This window comes from Notechis scutatus, chromosome 5, assembly GCF_049901735.1.
Source record: "Notechis scutatus isolate UNSWTSFEM ecotype Mainland chromosome 5, rNotScu1.2, whole genome shotgun sequence".
Lineage (NCBI taxonomy): Eukaryota > Metazoa > Chordata > Lepidosauria > Squamata > Elapidae > Notechis > Notechis scutatus.
Window position 1 is genome coordinate 88330648 of NC_142013.1, and position 20011 is coordinate 88350658.

Genomic DNA, 20011 nt, shown 5'->3' on the forward strand with positions numbered 1-20011 from the left:
TACAGGACCTGTCGAGAGAACAACCTTGGAAAATTCCACCATCGAGGGTTTCCCTCTCCCAAGGGCTGGTACTTCACCCAGACCCACAATGGCTCAGCCTAGCCGTATGGAGGTTGAGCGGAGCCGTTTAAGGACCCAACAGATTTCAGAGGATGCCATTGCCATCATACAAGCATCCAGACGGTCCTCAATAAATCGTATATACGAGGCCATGTGGTCCGCTTTCTGTCGCTGTGCCGGGGGTCTAAGATCAACCCAACCGCCCCATCAATAGGACAATTATTGGACTTTTTACATGAGGGGTTGACCAAGGGCCTATCTCCAAATACTTTATGCAGATAGGTGGCGGCCTTAGCCTCGGTGATATCCTGGGGTGACCTTCGTTCCATAGCGCACCATCCATATGTCTGCAGCTTTCTTAAGGGTGCTGCAAACTTACGACCGCCTGTAATTCACCGCTATCCCACTTGGGAGCTTACAACTGGCCCGTTCGAGCCTTTAAGAACCACTAGTCTCAAATTCCTGACATATAAGGTGGTCTTCTTAATTGCGATCACATCAGCAAGGAGGATTTCTGAATTGGCAGCATTGTCGATGAGAAAGGACCTGTGCGTGTTTCATGCAGACAGAGTGGTTCTCAGATTGGATCCATCGTTCACCCCTAAAGTAAATTCAGTCTTCCACAGAGCGCAGGAGTTGGTGCTTCCAAATTTTTGTCCGAAACCATCTGATAGACTGGAGCATCAATGGCATCGACTTGATGTTCGAAGGGCGTTAAGCATCTATCTAGACCGCATGGTGGCATTTTGAAAATCTGAGGCTCTATTCCTATCCTTCAACCCATCCACTTTAGGACACAAGGTGTCGTCGACGACCATTGGTAGATGGTTGAGAGCCACCATAGTTAAAAGTTACGAATGCCAGTCCATCTCAGTTCCTAAGGGCATTACAGCCCACTCAACAAGGAGTGCGGCAACATCAGCAGCATGGGCCACTTGGGCTTCCATAGACGAAATTTGCAGAGCGGCAACTTGGGCTTCACCATCTCCCTTTGTCAGAAATTATAAAATTGATGTCTATGCCTCAGCAGACGCTTCATTTGGCAGCAGAGTCCTGCAGAGGGTCCACAGAGTTTAGGAGTGGATTTCGATCCAGATGGAGTCCCTCCCTAAGGACAGGCCAAGCTTTGGTATGTCCCACTTCTGGATGCTCTGAACAGCTCATGGGAGAAAGGGCGTTGGTACTTACCTGATACACCCATTCTCTGTGAGCTGTGAAGAGCATCCAGCCCCACCCATTTCTTTCTGTCTGGTGGGGTTCTGTTCCGGTCAGGGATCTAGATTAGGTGATGAGTTCCGGACTTTGGCACTCAGTCTTCGCAAAACTGGGGGATGCTGGGGAGGTGTCCCGTGGAGGAGGAGGAGCATCCCGGAGTTTTAAGCCCAGCCTTTCCAGAAAAGACTGAAGCACCCCCTCCCCACTTCTGGGTGCTCTTCACAGCTCACAGAGAACGGGCGTATCAGGTAAGTACCAATGCCCTTTTTCTTTTCTCTTTCTTTCTGTTTTGTCTCATTCTCAGTATATTTCGACATTTTCCTCCCAAAACACAATTATCTTTTAAAAAATAAATTCACCACTAATTTATCTGTCTGATTTTAATGTATTAATAATTATGTTCTTTATACAGCCCATTATACCAACATCAACTCCATCAACCAATCAAGAGGCAGCAGCGCAGCCAACCAGCCCAGCACACCAGCCCCCTCACCAGTATTTATAGAGAGACGGCAGCTCCGATCACACACTGCTTTCACTGGCACGAAGCCGAAAGCACCAGCCTGAGGATGGCGAGTGGGTCCTCGCCGAAACGTCGCCAAGATACTCTTAATCTTACACGGGAAAAGACCCGGACACACCTAGACCTACATACCTGTACCCGTGAAAATCTACGAAAACAAATATATACATATACATATACATATACATACACACACACACACACACACACACACACGGTATTCAGCTTTGTTCGGGTATTTTCCCACGTCATTATAGTTGTGCTTTTAAAGTTGTAGCGATGTTTCGGCAGAATCTCATCTGCCATCATCAGGCTTGTGTATTGGGTTCGTCTGTGTGTCAGGCTTTTGCAGCCGTTTCTGTTTTAAATTTGGTGCTAGCCTTGTGCTTTGTTAGAATGGTTTTTTCTTCACCAAATTTAAAACAGAAACGGCTGCAAAAGCCTGACACACAGGCCCTCAAGAACTGGTTATGCTGCCAGATCTGGAGCTAAAGAACTGGCTCCATTGCTGAGGGGGGCATTTTTATCTTCTCTTTGCCAGTGTTAGTATTTTTGTTTTGATGTTATTTATTATTGTGGCTTTTATATTTTACTATATTAAATTCTACCGTATTCTGCTGACAAACAAAAATATTATAGCATGTTTTTTTAACCGTTGTAAGATAATGAGATGTCTAAAACTATCAACAATGCTGGATGTTGTATTTCAAGGGCAAATTGTCTTTATCTTATAAAGAATATTGATTTAAAGCTTCCCAGATTAGGTTATAGCTCACATCAATATTTAATATGAATACTGTATATGAAAGAGTTTGACCCTAGGTAGGGGCAGATATTTCTTTCCCTGAGCATGATGAGAATATATCTGCTGAATATAACTCTGCATTGGCGACAGGAAGAGCATCCGGCCAGTAATCACTCGGCTCCATTCAGTTGCCCAGACTCCACCCCGCCAGAGATTATGGGGTCATTAAAAGAGGATGATGACTGTATATGAAAGAACTGTACAATACTGCAACATGCTGTCTTTCCTTTTCTCTTTCATTAGCCATGTCCCATTACCCAACCAAAATGCATGTAAAGACCCAATTCCAAAAGTCACACATACAGTATCTACATTTCATATCATCTGAGATTGACATCAATTGGGAATTTCCAGATTCAGGGAATAGTATGGTAAAAAAAAAAAAAAAAAAGTCATGCTGGCATGATCAAAAGTCCATCTTTTTGTTGTGTGTACTATTTCTTACGTTTCCACCTACACGTGAGCATTGTGCTTTCTGACCCCATCAACCGAATCTAGAAACCATCAAGAAAAACCCAGGGAAATCTATGAAAAATCAGTAATTGTAAGCTGTAATAAGAAAGCAAAAAGCCTGGTATGTTTACCAGGTAGGAGGAGAAAGGGAAGATTGCCAAAAGTTGCAGTCTAACACACTGAAAGGCATCAGGGCGGAGAAAGTTAGAATAGTTCAGAGTTCGATCCTAGATAGAGGCTAATATTTGGAGTAGATTCTCCTAGTCGATCAGGGGGTTGGACTAGATGACCTCCAAGGTCCCTTCCAACTCTTGTTATACTAAGTGTAGCAAAGTGACAATACACAAGTAATAATATCACAATTAAGAGAATTATCTTCTCACAATGAAATTACCAGGTACATTAAGGAAATCCAGTTTTTCTTTAGACGACACTGAAATAAGTAGTATGTGCTCAGCAATGACAATACATTTCTGTAAGAATTTCATATATTAAAAATAAAACAAGTAAAGAAACCCAACATTGAGAAAATGGCAGCTGTGGAATTAGCACCATCACCTATTTGGCTGTGGGGTATCTAAATCATTTAGCATTTTGCTTTGCTTGCTCAAGCTTTTTGCTATGGTGGAATCCAAATTAATATGAACATTCTATTTCATATTTGTATTTTATCTAGAAGATAAAACAAGAAATAAGTTTGAAAGCATTGAAAAATCAAAAGGATGAGAAAACTATGTTTTGGACCCTGAGAAAACTATGTTTTGGACCCTGTAAAATTAAAAAAAAAAAGATTATTCTGAAAATGAAGCAGTGGAACTTTCACTTTTACACGTAAATTATTAAAAATAATAGCAACATATAATTTTTCATTAAGCAAATACTTCTAGTGGTTATATTTTCCCTTCAAAATATAATGACTTAAAATCCAAGGGAAAGTAGTCAGAAATCACAGTTTAGGAATATTGTTTTTTTAATGGTTGCCTAGCAACTTCGTTACTATCTGTTGCCACTATAAATAAACAGAGGATAGCTCTATAAATTAACTGACAGAAAACTAGAAAATGTAAAAATAAAATACATTTAAATGGCAGAGTTTCTAGGAAATTCTCCTGAAAATTTCAAGCAACTGAATTTGAAGTCTTTACTTTTTTTTGGTCTCCTCATCTGATTGAGAAAAGCCACAACTAAAAGGAGAAAAACATGTTTTATAATAGTTCTTTTATAATTTGTGGTCGAAGAAACTTGCCTAGAAAAATGCTTAAATTGGTGTTATTAGCATGCTAGGAAAGAAGTTATCTTTTTCCAGACACTGTTTAAAGGTGCCTTATTCTACTTATTGGGAAGGTGAACTATTTCATCTTTTAATTAAAATCTACCTTTTTTTACATTTACAGTTGTGCTTTATCTTTCGTTAGACAAAGTTCCCATTTATTTAATTCTTTATGTTCTGCCATTTAAAATAGAAACAAACTTACAGCAGCTTTTCTAAATATAAAATATAAGAGCAAATCACAATCCATTGCTTGATACGGTCTTTTAATGGCTCTTGACTTTTCATATGGCTTCTATAGACAGGTGCAGCACACAGAAAAGCCAACACATGTTAGTGAGCAACCTTCATAGATGAGACAGAATTTAACAAAATATGGAAAGTCATCAGATTATGCAAGGATTTTTAGGCTGTCACACAGACATATAGCTCTGGATTTGTATACAAGGACATTGGAATAAAAAGGTAGTGGCAGGAATGTTGTAAGTATATTAACTGAACAAAAAGGATTCTCTCAGATTTTTACACTGAAGGCAAAAAAGATACAGCCTTAAGTCTAGTACATTGTGAACTTTACAGAAAATTCATCTCCCACCACCAATTCACCTTGTATCCATAGGCATGTGGAGCACTATAACACCTGGATAGGGCCACAATCAGAGTGTAGGACATTCTAAACCTTTAATCAATGCAAACACAATGAATTTCTACATCACAATCAATATATACAAATTAGTTATTAAAGAGCAGATCTATATAAATGCTATGACTTGAAATATTGGGAATTAGAATCTTGGATATGAAACGTAATGCCATGTTTATAAATAACTGTTTATAACCATATTTGATTTGGATGCTCCAGTAATTAAAATATTGTATGCTTATGTAGGAGATCTAAAGACCTGCGCTCTATTCCTTTTAACTGTTTTAGCCTAGACTAGACTAGATCTTACTAGCAGGTAACTAGCACCACCTTCTGTGAATATCTGTGACTTAACTTTACACAGTAAAACTATTACAGGCAGAGGTAACTGTTTTGCCGGTCAATGATATTTAACAAATCTTTAAGGTTTACATATTTTTCCATGCTCCTTGGTAGATTGTGAACTTTGGATCTACTCATTCAAGGAATTATCTGCAGGATAAAAGGGCAGAAAAGATGGATGTCTAAACAACTAGGATTTATAAGAGGCACCAGAAGGCAGCCAGTGGAACTTTTCTTCTCTGCTATATAAAATCCTAGCTGCTTTATTTCTTTACTTTCCACTCAGATATTTTCCTAGTTAGCTCCACTATGGATACTACATTTTAAGGCAGCTTGATTTACAGCCCTCTTAAATTGGAGAAAGAGTAGTGGTGGGTCTTCTGAAAGGCTGGTCTGGATTGAAATATGTTTGCTGGAAATAATCCCTCCCCCACTACCATCAGATCATTTGGCAATCAAATTCAGAACCTTTTTGGAATCTTCTGCATCCTACTGGCAGGATACTAATTGCCCAAATCCCTTAGAATACATGAAGTGTCTTAAGAAGTACATTCCCCAGAATTTCTAGTGCCTAGAAATCTGGGGAAGAGAGTCAACCACAGCTTGGTTGCCAGTAAATACAGTTCTAAGGATTTGTCTTTCAGAAATCTTTGGCTGCTCTTAGATTAAGGTTGGATTATACCATGAAAACCTAGCAGCAACGTTTCTTCATTGCAACTACTAATGCGATATAAAGGAGGAGTATGCTACAAACTGCATTGGTCCCATGGATATATTATTTTCTGATTAAGGGCTTTTTAATCAAGGTAGTTATTACTGTTAGAAAATGAATTAGCATGATGATAGAGAGAGCCTATGCTAGTCCACTGTTTTGACATGGTGGGGGCAGGGGAGGGCAGGTGGAGGTGGGGGATGGGAGGGCAATGTGGAAGTAACATATTTCCTCTAACTGGAACATTTGGTTTCTTTCTCTGCCTCTAATTTGCCTCCCAGAAAAATCTCCCAGATTTCTTAATTTTGCAAATGACTTATATGCCCATGTGTTTTTTTTTAAAGAGCTTTATTGATGCAAACCATTTTAATAATTTTGGCAAATTGGTAAAAGTTGCAATTTGTTTGGAAGGTTAGCTGATGTCTCTTAATAATTACTTTTTGATGTGGCTGAGAAATACCTGGAAATAGAACTCTGAATTATAACATCAACCACAGGGAAGAGGTAGCAAAAAGGAACACAGTTAATTCAGATCCCTGTGAAGGAAACAAAGGACATTGCAATTTGAATTTGACACCGATGAAGGCAGGGCTATCAATCGCAAGGCATTGCACAATCTTTTCCTTCAAAATGGATTTTTTGGTGATAAGAAAAGAGCCTAAAGAACCTGACAGAAAAAAACACAAGAAGGTTATAGATGGAAGGCTAGGTTTAACTTGGCTTCTCGGTAAAATGCTGTCAATGAAGTAATTACACAATAAAAGCACTCACAGCAAGCTTGGTCTGGGGCAGTATAAGCCTCTCAGTATCCTGATATGAACCAGCAGTTTTTGGCTGTTGGAATGCAGGTAGGCTCTGCTTCATTTATACTGAGCCAGTATATTGGTAGAAAGTGCAAGTATTATAAAATGCCACTGATCTCCTTTCCATGAGGACAGAATATGAATGAGGGCTCTGCATGTTACATTCTAAGTCTTGGAATTAATAAGCCAAATGCAGACTAAGTCATAATAGAAGGCACAGCATATCACTTTCTGGAAAAGGGAGAATGTGGTGTGTTATCCAAAGGATTCTTGCCTTATTTTACTGAAAAGCTTTTAAAGTGTGATATATAAGAACAGAATGATAAGAAGGATTCTACTGGTGCTGCTTTGTCTTGTCAATTAATCTGATTCTTTGCTTTCCTTCCTGTCTTTCTTTTTCTTCTCCTTTAGACTGTCTACAAAGCCTGGCTCTGTTCCCAGTATTTTGAAGTCACACAGTCTCATTGCAACAACACAATTCCTTGCAAGCAATACTGTTTGGAGGTTCAGACAAGGTGTCCATTTATATTACCAGACAATGATGATGTCATCTATGGAGGATTATCCAGTTTCATCTGTACAGGTATGGCAGATTTCAGTAGCTGTTTTTAACACCCCTTTTGGAGGCATTTTCTGAAACCTGAGACCCACATATAATTAAGAATTCCCTTCCGCTTTCCACTCAAGACTTCCTTCTCTATTATATATCCCACAAGAATGATGATTGTTGCTCTGTAATCCCCAAGAGCGTTCACTGTTGCCTTCTCTCTTTCCCGCTTTCCCTCCTCCTCATGTCTACTTAGGCATGACTCATCAGCCTTACATACCAATTCACTTTATTTGTTCTCTTTTTGTATCAGTTCTGGAAGATAATTCCACTTCATGTTTTCAAGCACTTCCTATTTATGTTACCTATACAAAATCCCTCAGCTTGGACAATATTTTTAAGGGCTTGTTAAAATGAAACTTCCTCTGCTGTTGATGGAGGCTAAGATGTGAAACTCAATGTCCAGAATGAAAAATTATGATTAACTTTAAAAAAAGAGAGATATCTTTGGAATATCACCATGCCTGGTTGGTTGCATCTGCTGTGCAACCGATGCTAGAATCACCTCTGCTTGTAAATGTAGCTTAAAAATACCAGGCAGCTCTACAGAAAATACTTCCTGTGTGAATCTTTTATTGCATTTCTTCCATCCTAAATTGCATACTGTGTACCTGGTCTGACTACATCCCCAGAGCTTGTAAATGTGTCAACAAATTGAAATATTGAAAGAACAATGAGTGTACTAAAATATGAAGCTTCTTGGTGCAGTGGTTAAGGCATCAAGCTAGAAATCAGATACTGAGTTTTAGTCTCATATTAGGCATAAAGCCAGCTGGATGACCTTGGGCCAGTGTTTCTCTCTCAGCCCTAGGAAGAAAATAATGGCAAATCACTTCCGAAAAACTTTGGCAAGAAAGCTGCAGGGGCTAGTCCAAGCAGTCACCAAGAGCTAACACTGACTAGAACATGCACACACATGAAAATGGACAACAGAAATTCTACGGTTTTTTAATACTTCTGAGAGAATAATGATTGAATATGGAGCATCCATTCTCATTCTTGCTTTTGACATGGCTATTAACTTTGATATATGCCTACAATATCATGACAAATTAAATAGGAATATACAGTGTGAATAAATTCTTCCCTTTTAAAGATCTACTGGGATTTTTTTTGAGAAGACAATTTTATATGCTAATACTGTGTTTCTGTGTCTTCATAAAACTCTTTTGGAATTAACGGAACTATTAAACATTTTGTGGCCTGGGCATCCTGCTTCTTCCTTCTGGTCTGCCTGGGGAAGCAAGAGGATTAAAGCTAGTAATGTTAGTCAATGCAAGGGAATCTCATACAAATGCTCAGAAATCTAGGCCCATCAACAGAGGGACAAGGGAGTCAATGCTAACGGAGGTGTACTGATTTTCAATCACACATTTTCCACAACTTAGAATTTGTATCATATGTCCTGACACAAGTACATATTCACAGATTTTTTTGTGATTATGTTATACTCATTACCCAAACACGTCCTATTTTGGCATTATTGTGGTTTGCTGACCAGGCAACTGAACAGATAAAGATAAGAGACAGACAGAAAGACTGTACTTTGACTAGCAATGTTAGCTTAACCTCTTCAAATATAAATGTCTATGGAGCTTTTCAGGATCATGGTTGGTCCCAAAAGTGCTTTTTCATGAGGAAACTGGACTTTCTGGTTTTTATTTGATGATGTTTCACTTCTCATCCAAGAAGCTTTTTCAGTTCTTCAAATCTAATGCCATCTATAAATTCCATGATCCCCAATACTATAATACTTGGATGGCTTAGGACAAGGGTCTTCAAACTTGGCAAGTTTAAGACTTGTGGACTTCAACTCCCAGAATTCCTGACCTAACATGACTGGAGGAGGAATTCTGGGAGTTGAAGTCCACAAGTCTTAAAGCTGTCAAGTTGGAAGAGCCCTGGCTTAGGAGATGGGGATATCACCTAATGCATCTGGAAAATACCCTTTGGGAAATGCTGGCCTAGGTGTTAAATGAAAAATGGTTGATTTTTAGCAGAATAATTTTATTAAATAACCCATACTAACACATATACATGTTTATTAGTAGTATTAAACTAATAAAAATCCTAGTCAATCAATACATTTCCAGGTTGACAGATATTGTAAAATAATGCAGTCAAAGAAAGGGTAGAAATCCATAAATAAAAAAGGAATTATGCATTTGCAGTCTGTGAAACCTCAAAGATGTCCTTTTTGTACTAATTCATAATCCCAACTCACAAATCATATAGCTTGATTGAAGGCAAATTTCATTATCAGAACATGGGTGATTCTTTATCAGGAATGCCATTTTTCTTGATATTGTTCACACTAGTGTCTTTGAACAGTACAGCAGCTTCTCTGTTGATAATATCAGAAGGTAGAAATACATATAACTCAAAACATTGTCCAGATTATACTACTACTTTATTGTCCCAGATACCAATGGTTCCAATTTGTGAAAGACTCTAAAAGACGAACTTGAGCTCCGAATGGCTAGTGAGCTATTTACCTTTTCTGAATTTCTACAGGATTAGCAATAACAATAGCACTTAGAGTTATATACCACTTTGCAATGCTTTACAGCCACCTCTAAGCGGTTTACAGAGTCAGCATATTGCCCCCCAAAATTTAGGTCCTCATTTTACCCACCTCGGAAAGATGGAAAGCTGAGTCAATGTTGAGGCTGGTGAGATTTGAACTGCCAAATTGCAGGCAGCCGGCAGGCAGCAGAAGTAGCCTGCAGTATTGCACTCTAACCACTGTGCCACATGGCTCATTAGAACAACAAAATATCTCAAACAAGCCTCAGATTGCTGTCATGCCGTGCTTGGTATTTGGAATAGGCAAAATCCTAAAGACAAGAAAATGCACTTGCTGTTTCAAAATGTAATCTTTCTCCCTTATTACCATTTATTTCTCATATAGCAAATCCCTAATAGGATGGTTATGAATGCCATGAATTTGGGCATTAAAACTCTGCTTTAATTATTTAAAATAATATTGTATTTTAATGTTGGGTCTTAAACATACAGACAAAAAGTTTGCAATAGAGAGTTTAATGTACGTGGACCAAAAGTTATCTACTGTTTTGCATTATTGAAATAAACAATCCCTGATATTAAAAGTTATTTAGATGGAATTGTCTTTTATCAGGGAGATAGCCTAACTAAAAGAGCAAGCCAATTCTCTAAATGAAAAGTCATTGGCCTTCAGAGATCATTCAAAAATTCTCAATAACCACTTGGATTGCTAAACTGTAGATTGTAGGATTGTACCTGTGATTAACTGGGGCGTGGCACAAAGGCAACACAGTCAGACAATCAGTAGGAGTCCCTTTATTAGCTCCAACTTTGCCCCTAATATCCTGGTTGCCTTCTGGCTGGAGAAAAACTCTCCCAGGAACAGCTGTTGGCTGCAGAGAATAGAGTCCAAAACGTGGTCAACAAAAATTGTAACTATAAGTCCAATCAAAACAAACTGAGGTAATTAGTTCGACAGGGCAGGAGCAAGAATTCCAGACGTGAAAGCACGGCAATAATTCCACACGGCTGGGAAGATGCCAGGAACACAGATAACTAAAGTCAACACAAGATAAACTCACATTTGCTCCCTGCAGCTGCCACAGTCAGCATGCATTTCTTTTAAAATCTCATTCCCAGGTGTGGCTAATGAAGGGAATCAGGGCCTTTTCCTTCCCCGTAAGCCATGCAATCCATGTTGCTCTCTTCTCCATTCCCTCCTGCATGCCCTAGGATGAAGAGGGGGTGGGCCTAGGTTTTCCTCTGAACTCCTTCTCCCTTGTTCTGTCTCTTCCATGCTCTGCCCAGCTGGACTTTGCCCTTCCCCAGTTTCCTCCACAGCCAACAGAGTCACACTCCCAGTCCCTGTCAGCTGTTCGTCTTCCTCCTCGATTCAGACTCCGACAGGGGCATGACAGTACCCGAGATGATAATGTTATCATACCATGATGGGTTTCTGAACCTATCGCAGGTCTTTAGCTATAGTAGCCAGGATAATAAAAACTGGGAAAATATTAGATGTCATCCAGACTACATTAATTTCTGTGTATTTTGTAAAAATGAAAACTTGAAGGAATCTTTGAGTCTTCTCAAAATTCTTCTCCTTAGCAGCGTCTTCCAAGCAGAAACTCTTCTGCCAAACTGGAAGTATTGTACAGTTCTTCAGTCCTACAAAGATTGAACCGCATCAGTTCTGTGTTGGCTTCCAGTCTAACTTGACCACTGCCTAGCTGCAAGGGAATACAGAGACTTCTTCCTTCCTTCCTTTTGGTGGTCATCTAAGATGTGGTAGTCTTAACTGTTTCTCTGCATTGTTAATGAATTCACCATTCAGCTGGTGAAAGTAATCAATGAGGAAGGTGACCTGGACATTCTTGATTCTATTTATTTGGAGCCTCTAGACTAAAGAAACCCTCCTCCTCCCCCCAAAAGAAGAAGGGTCAGCAAGCAAAGAAGTATCAAATCACAGCCTCTATCCTGAGAAATGTTGCAGAATCTTGACTTAATTTAAAGCTGCTTTCTGAATTTAGACAGCAAACAACAAAGCACAGGTGTCACATGTTCCTTGGAGCCAATCAGCATTATTCTACTTATAAAAAAACGTACAAAGCATTGTGGAGATTTCATGTTTATGCTTTAAATTCTGGGAACTATTGCATGGGTTATTGTAGATATACAGTATTTTGTAGTTTAGAACAGGCGACTGGGGACATCTAGTGGAGAACAGCAAACATTTCATGCATAACAAATTACATTTGAGTTGTGAATGAAAAGCATTCAAGTTGGAAGTGAAGGTTTTTCACCTCTATAATTCCTAAGTAAAGTAATCAGGACTGACTGTTACACAAGGGCCTCTAATATGAATCTGTGACTCACCAAACAATAAAATACTTCAAAGTGAAGGTATTTAAAGTTTTTTTGTAATAGTATGGTGAGTCAAGAAAGGAAATTGTAAAAATTACAGAATTGAGGAGCATGATTGAAGACAATTTTTTTAATCTGATTTCACTCTTAAGTTGTTCCAAATGCCTAAGTTTCATTAGATATTTATGGTTGGGGGAATATTTATGAATTTCTTCTTTTCATTAAGGCTCAGGTTACAAGCCAGTTGGTCAATTCCTGTTGCAACCAATGTATCAGTCCTTAGATGATCCAAAAATGTGGACCTCTACTTGTGGGAAAATGCTAGGAAGAAACTAATAATTTTTGATTGGCAATTTGGGGAGTTGTGGTCCAGGATCTCTGAAAGATGACATCTTAGATGACCACCAAAAAGCTGGGAATATGTGAATATTTTTTTTTTAGAAAGGCTATTATAGGGAAATTTGGCTGCAAGAGCTAGAAGTCACTGCAATTAGTTAAGGGAGGCAAACTCTGTGGAGAATGATTGATAAATTAACTGATGATGAGATATTTGGAAGTGGAGTTACATGACACTTCAGGTATATTTTAGATACAGCTGAATGTTGATTTATCTGAAAACCTTCTATAATAGTTTGAAAACTAAGACATATACAGTATATTGTAAGTCCCAAATTTATGGGAAAAAACTAATTGACAAATTATGCTTAGTATAGAACTAAATTCTCTGGTAAATTTGTTCAGAGTAGCTTTTGTTAAATATTTCATAATGAATGGTTGTTATTACAATTATTTAGTCTTAATATATGTTACTTTTCCACTTAGGTGGTCTGGAATGACTTCTGACACAAGAGTAATAATGTAATCACAACCATAGATTCTAAATATTTATACATTATATTTGACTACTGGGCAAGTTATATGGGTCTATTCCTTACCATCTTTCTTTTCTTTTTAAAAGACTATTCATATGTTGTTCTTTTTCTCTCCCCCAGGGCTCTATGACAATTACCCAACCAATGCAGAACCAGAATGCTGTGATGTCAGATGGGGACTCTTATCCGATAACCAATCCAAAGGGACTATAAAAACAAGTGACTCAATGATGTGTCACCGGACATCGCTCACAGTTTCATCAGCATCAAGACTGTGTAACAGCAGACTCAAACTGTGTGTTCTTGTATTAATTCTCTTACATACAGTACTCATTGTCTCAGCAGCACAGAATTCAACAGAACTGGGCTTTGGAGGCATAACAAATTTTGAAGATAATTCCACCAATGAGGAATAAGAGACCTGATCCATCTCCTCCTACAGGCGCACCCAGTCAGACCCAAAAGACTGGACCTTTTTGCCCTCTGTTCACTCCTCCAAAAGCCTTCTGGGTAAAACTCAACCAATGGGCCACTATCCAAACAAGGACACATCCTATACAGCTTTTTATTGACTAAAAGGCTGTCTGGTGACTTAAATTTCTCACACCATTTTATACACTGTGTTTTAATGTTTGGAGTTTCTTTTTTTGGTTTGTTTTGCACTTGTTAATACAGGATTTTATTTTTCAGACAGTTTCTCAGAGCTAAACTAAGTCTTTTCACTGTCTTATCTATTTCTAGTCATTGTGTGTGCTCATCCAATAGTTTGGTCTTTTATGTCTTGTCAGTTTCTATTAGAAGAAAGAACTGCTGTGGTTCCATGGCAAAAAATTTTTTTAAAAACAAAACAGTGAAAACCAGCCCTCCCCTCCCAGCCCTCCTCTCCACAAAACCGGTTCTCTTTTTCCCATTATATTTTCCCCTGCTTCAATGCCCCAGAGCAAACCATTCCTGCTTGCTTTCCTTCGGTGTAATCACAATGAATGGGTGTGCAGTCCAATGCACCTCTGCCACTGTTACACAAGTCATCTGACTGGAGAAACCCAAAGTAAGGAAGGGGCGAGGAGGAGAGCACAATTAACGGGTACTTTCCTTGAAAGTGGGATCTGACAATGAAACCTTAATATAAAGAAACCTATAACAAACTGTTGCTCCAAGGCCCATTTTCAAAAAGTCTAGTCCTTTCTCACTGGTCAGTTGAACAGGAGTGGCCTGATTTAGAGCACCATGTGTGAAACCAAGCCAAGAGGTCAGCAAAGTGATGGGAGGGAGACCTACACACTGGTGGGAAAGGTTTGGCATTCATTGTGAATTACAGTGTTTTTATTCCTCTGTTATTACCTCTGTACCACATGGAAATACCATCTATAAAAACCAAAAGGTTTATGAAAAAAAGAGAAAAAAAAGGTTTCTACCCACATTTGTTCCTGAGGATATCTAGAGATATCACAAAGGCTGTGAAGAACACAAGTGTCCTTTCAAGCATAGGTAATATGGTCATGGCATGTGAGTGTATATACTCCAAACATAAATATTGGGGTACATTTCTTGAGGAATCACTTGCCCAACCAACCAGATGACCATTTTAAAATGAATGCACCGTGTGTGTTACGCTGATATGGTTCCCACAGTCTGCAAAATAGTTTCTGCCCCTCAAGGCTACAATTAAATATTTGGAAGTAAGGTAGGGAGGAGAGGAGATCAAATTAAGTTAGTGCAGCTGGAAAAAAAATTACATTTTTTTTTCTTTTTAAAGGATAGTTTTATGAGTGCAATAAAATTTAAGATGCTGGGCTATGAGTAGTCAAGTATTGTGAGGGGTTGATGGGAGAGGATAATCCAATTGCCTTTTTCATTGCTCTTTTTATAGGACCATATCACCTGCTGAGTAGATGGGATCTTGCTTTTTAAAATGGCTTTTTAGAGTTTACACTGGAATAAATGGAAGGAAAAGTTAATAAGGGCTGTTTTTTTAAAAAAAACAAAACAAAACAAAACAAAAACTTTTCATTCCTTCCTGTTCTCCAACTACACTTGGAAAGTGCACTTTAGAGCTGTTTGCTGTGTAGCTGAGAGATGAAGGAAAAAAGATAGAAAATATTCTCTTACTTCTTGCATAAAAAAATAATTCCTTGCCCATTTCAAGAAATGTTTCTGTTCCTCACTGCAGTGTTGATATGCATTTTTATTCATATTTTATGATTTGTGAAGTTCTGGAAAAAAAAGTCAACCTAGAGACACAACCCTACTGCTTTCGCAGATTAAACTAATGCATTTGTTAAGATGTATAATCTGAACTATTTTGCAAGACTTCTTGTTTTGATAGTGTTTTGCTATGACTGAGAATGAGGATCTTAAAACGACCTGTGCAAATACAAAACAAAACAAAACAGCACGTACATGCAGAATTCTTCAGCTTCAGTTTCTTTCCTTACGTTTTTCTTCCTTTCCACTGCATGTGTACACCCGTAGGTATCTACATGCACCCGTAGGTATCTACATGCACCCGTAGGTATCTACATGCACCCGTAGGTATCTACATGCACCCGTAGGTATCTACATGCCATAAAGCACCATGCGTTTTGGGGTGCGGGTTTCCTCCCTGGATGACTCCATTTTCTGATTCACATTGTGAGAATGCACTTAAAATAGGTAGGGTGGGAAAGGGAAATCTTTATTCAATGACGGAATGTAAATTTTAAAGAAAATCGGATCTCTTCTTACAAAATCCATACAGTGAAATCTGTACAGAGCCACAGCGCTAGAGGGCTTAAGTGAGACTCATGTGAGAAGACCCTTAGGAGAGCTCTTGTTCAACTGACCACTTTTTTTTCCTGATCTTAACATGTAAATGGTCAGTAAACAGTTTGTTATATACCTTGATCTACCTCTGCTGTACAAAGGCCATTCAGCAACATCCATTTTTGTGGCATTCATGGCATCGTTTTATTTTTTCCCATGAATTAAACATTCATATTTTTTCTTCCTTTTGTTTTTACCGCTATCTCAACACAGTAGTGTGTTCTGTTCACATCCCCCAGTTAAAATAACATTAAAAAGAGATGTTGATTCTTCTCAGTGGGATCCTGTTTTGCCTCATACTGTTCTACTGCAGAAAATATCAGTCAAAAATGTATTCTCCACCCACCCTGTCTGTCTCCCACCCCATCCCCAGCCATCCCTTTTCAGTTGCATTTTTAGGGGGAGAAATCAGCTCAACTTCTTTTTGGCTTCAGGCAGGGATGCAGGAGAAAAAAACTCATTAAAAAAACAACAGTGGCAACATTATTCATTTGCTTTAAAAAACAACAACAACAACAAGCCAAACATTGAGTAAAATGAAGTAGGAAGCACAAACCATTTTACTTAAAAATATAATAAAATGTTTCCTTCCTTTCCAAATAGGTGCTTGCAGTTACATTGTCTCTGTCACTATCCTAACCCCCAATCTAATTCTTTTACTATTTTTCTTTTTTTCCAAAAGGAATATAGTGTTCTCGGGAGACAGCTGCTGCGATGTGTGTTGTTGTTTGGGCCTGGGTATGTTTACTCCAGCAGTGTGGTCTGTATTCTTTCATAGCAGCAGCTAAGAAACCATGCCTAGAACAAAAGGACTTTTTAAAAATGAAGATCAGAGAAACATAATCATGTATGATGCGAAAGCTCATCCCATCCATTTCTCATCCGTAACCGTTTTCTTGGCACAAACCTGAGCATGCTTGATATTGTGCATCTATTACTTTTGCCCAAATAAATTTGCATCTTGCCACTGTAACCGCCATCTTGTTCCATTTCTCCTTGTATTGTATGAGTTGACATACATGATGAAAAATTGGCTTCTAACAGACCATAGTTCAATATTCTAGCTGAGTACAATGAAGAAAGAGAATGACGTCTATTTTGGAGTTGTATGCAACAGACTTCCCCTCTCTTTCATGTGTTTTATGATTTGATTTTCTGAAACAAGGAAAAATCCACAGTTGTGCAATATATTAATACTCCAAAGCCAAAATGTCATAGATCATAATCAGAGCTATTAATTGTTTCTTCCTCAGTGCACTTGAAAATTCATTATACTGACTTTTTGTTCATTAAAGAGAGAGAATACTTTTTGAGACATGGAGGGGTAAATAGAGCTATTGAAAGCTATCCCTCCATGCAGAATTACTCATGTTGTTGAAAAGTGGATTAAAATTTAGGTACAGCTGAAGATCAAGTTCCAGTGAGTGTGTGAAAGACCGAACAAGGATTGAAATATTTCAAATAATTACTTTGTGTAATTCTTTGAAATACAGAAACATTTAAAAGATAACAGAAATCGCATATGAGATACAGCAAGTGTTATTGACCTAAAATTGTGTGCTCTGGTCCAATATAGCTTTATTAGAACAATAGAGGATAAAACATTTCTTTATTTTCCTCTGTTTTGTAAGGAAGATCTCTATTTCTTTCACTAACCCTAATGAAAAGAGCTCAAAGGGTAGAATTTCAAAGTAAGGTCTCTCTAACATTTTGCAAAATGAATAACAGAGTATAACAGTATAACAGTATAACAATAACAGTATAACAGAGTTGGAAGGGATCTTGGAAATCTTCTAGTCCCCTGATCACATGAATAGATAAAATAAACACAACTTAATCACAGATGATAGGACAAGAATAAATATTAAATAAACAAGAGAAGGTTGTATCCCAACCATAGTGTAGTGTAATTCCAAGCTCCTACAAACAAAATGATTTATTGGAATGAAGTTAGAACAACAAACATCCTTAGCCAGATTAAAAACTCTGACTTCAGAGTCTCTTCCTTGAGGTTCTTTCATGCTTGATGAAATTGTAAGCTGAAACTGTTTATAACTTTGTAATTTTATATTTAAATAATGGGTTGTTTTATTAAAAGACTTGCTGAAGGTAAGAGATAGGATTTGAAATGGAACATGTACATACATAAATCGACTTAACATAAACATACATAATATTTTAAGCTGCTTGGATTCTCCAAAGCAGTGTGTGATATAAGTTGTTATTCAGAGGGAGAAGGTTGAAAAATGCTAAATCTTTAACATACCTAATATAGTTTTTTATATCCCAAAATGCTAGTTGAAGTTATGGACTTAACATAAGCAATATTATTGATAGCAAAATAAGGACATGGTGAAGCTGTCTTCAGCAGTTATTTCCCCCAAAATCTGATGACGTATTGCTTAAAGAATTATTTGATAGATTTATAATCCATGTTTTTGTTCAGTTCAACCTCAGTTTGAGGTTATTATGTTTTATTTTAGCATATTAGACATGCTTGATTATAAACTCCGTGTTTCAAATTAGCTAGATCTCTTTGGAGGAACTTTGTTTCTATTGTATTTTTAATGCACTACATATTTAGACTAAGATCTTGACTTGATGTCATGGCCAAGATCAGACTATCTACTGCGTACATAACTCTGCAGAACATCAACTGAAGATTTCCAATGAAGAAAGCAAATGCAGCAAGTTTCCCAATATGTTTTATTAAAATTTGCCACAAGCATGAAGTGCTCAGTAGAAACATGCAAAGCATTCAAAAGTGTCTTAACAAAGACAAAAATGAAGCTCCTGACATACTGTAAATGGTTATCAGCACTTTGAAATAGGCAAAGTCAAAAAAAGAGGAGAAGCTGGGATCTCAGGAAGGTCTTGAAAGGTCTTGAACACCTTGAGAGCTTACCAGGTTTCTATCTGCCACATTTGCTGTATATCACAAATAATCAAGACAGATTTATTTTGCTCCCTCCTGGTTTGCTCCGCCCGAGGCTCCTCCTTCTTCCCCCGCCCCTGGCTGCTGCTGCCCTGGGATTTTTGGGGCTTTTGTGGTTGTTTTTTTTTTTTTTTCTCACACTTTCTTAAGTCTGAATATTCTCTTCTCCCTTAATGGGTCATTGCTCCCTTCCCCCTTCCTGGGTTCAGTACAAAATTCTTCTGAAGGAGTCATAGGCTCCAAAATATAGGCACAATTGCTTCAAAGGCCTTTCCAGTACACCCCTGTAATATGTGCAGGCATAGCTGTGCTTCACGAACAGTCCTAGTGGAAGTATGTGCTTATATGCTCATTTTAAAACACCCAGACAAGTTAGGAAGCAGCTGTGACAAACTTTGAAATGGCTGCAGCAATAGAGGCTTAACATTTAAAGATATGTTTTGAACATCTTCAAATGCTTTGCGCAGATCTGGGACTCAGCACCTATACACCCTTTTCCTCTGAATAACTCTATAAAATAGATTAATCTGAGAGTCAGTAATGAGACTTAAGGCTAACCAGGATTACTAACTTCATGGATGGAGCATTATCAAACACTTTCACAGGAGAAGCAAGAAGGATGCAAAGAACATGGGCCTCAAGACATCATGTTGCAGAGGACATGACATAACTGGGTCAGACATCATGATGCAATTGCATAACTATATGTAATTTTTCCATATGGGTTCCTCCAATCCCAAATTAACAATATTTATTTTTATTTATTTGATTTATAGAACCATCCATATCACATATGTTACTCTAGGTGGCTATAATAAAGAACTACACTGCTCAAAAAAATAAAGGGAACACTTAAACAACACAATGTAACTCCAATCACACTTCTGTGAAATCAAACTGTCCACTTAGGTAGCCACACTGATTGACAATCAATTTCACATGCTGTTGTGCAAATGGAATAGACAACAGGTGGAAAGCATAGGCAGTTAGCAAGACATCCCCAATAAAGGAGTGGTTCTGCAGGTGGTGACCACAGACCACTTCTCAGTTCCTATGCTTTCTGGCTGATGGTTTGGTCACTTTTGAATGCTGGCGGTGCT

General features: G+C 38.1%; 1 protein-coding gene across 1 annotated transcript in view; it reads left to right on the plus strand.

The window, feature by feature from the left end:
* The window catches only part of NALF1 (NALCN channel auxiliary factor 1), a 485452-nt gene extending 471580 nt beyond the window's left edge, over window positions 1-13872 (plus strand). Inside the window, 2 exon segments of the mRNA XM_026668865.2 lie at window positions 7238-7409; window positions 13295-13872. Of these exon segments, the coding sequence (XP_026524650.2) occupies window positions 7238-7409; window positions 13295-13590 (468 nt within the window). The 3' untranslated portion in view covers window positions 13591-13872.
* Window positions 13873-20011: the final 6139 nt, after the last annotated feature.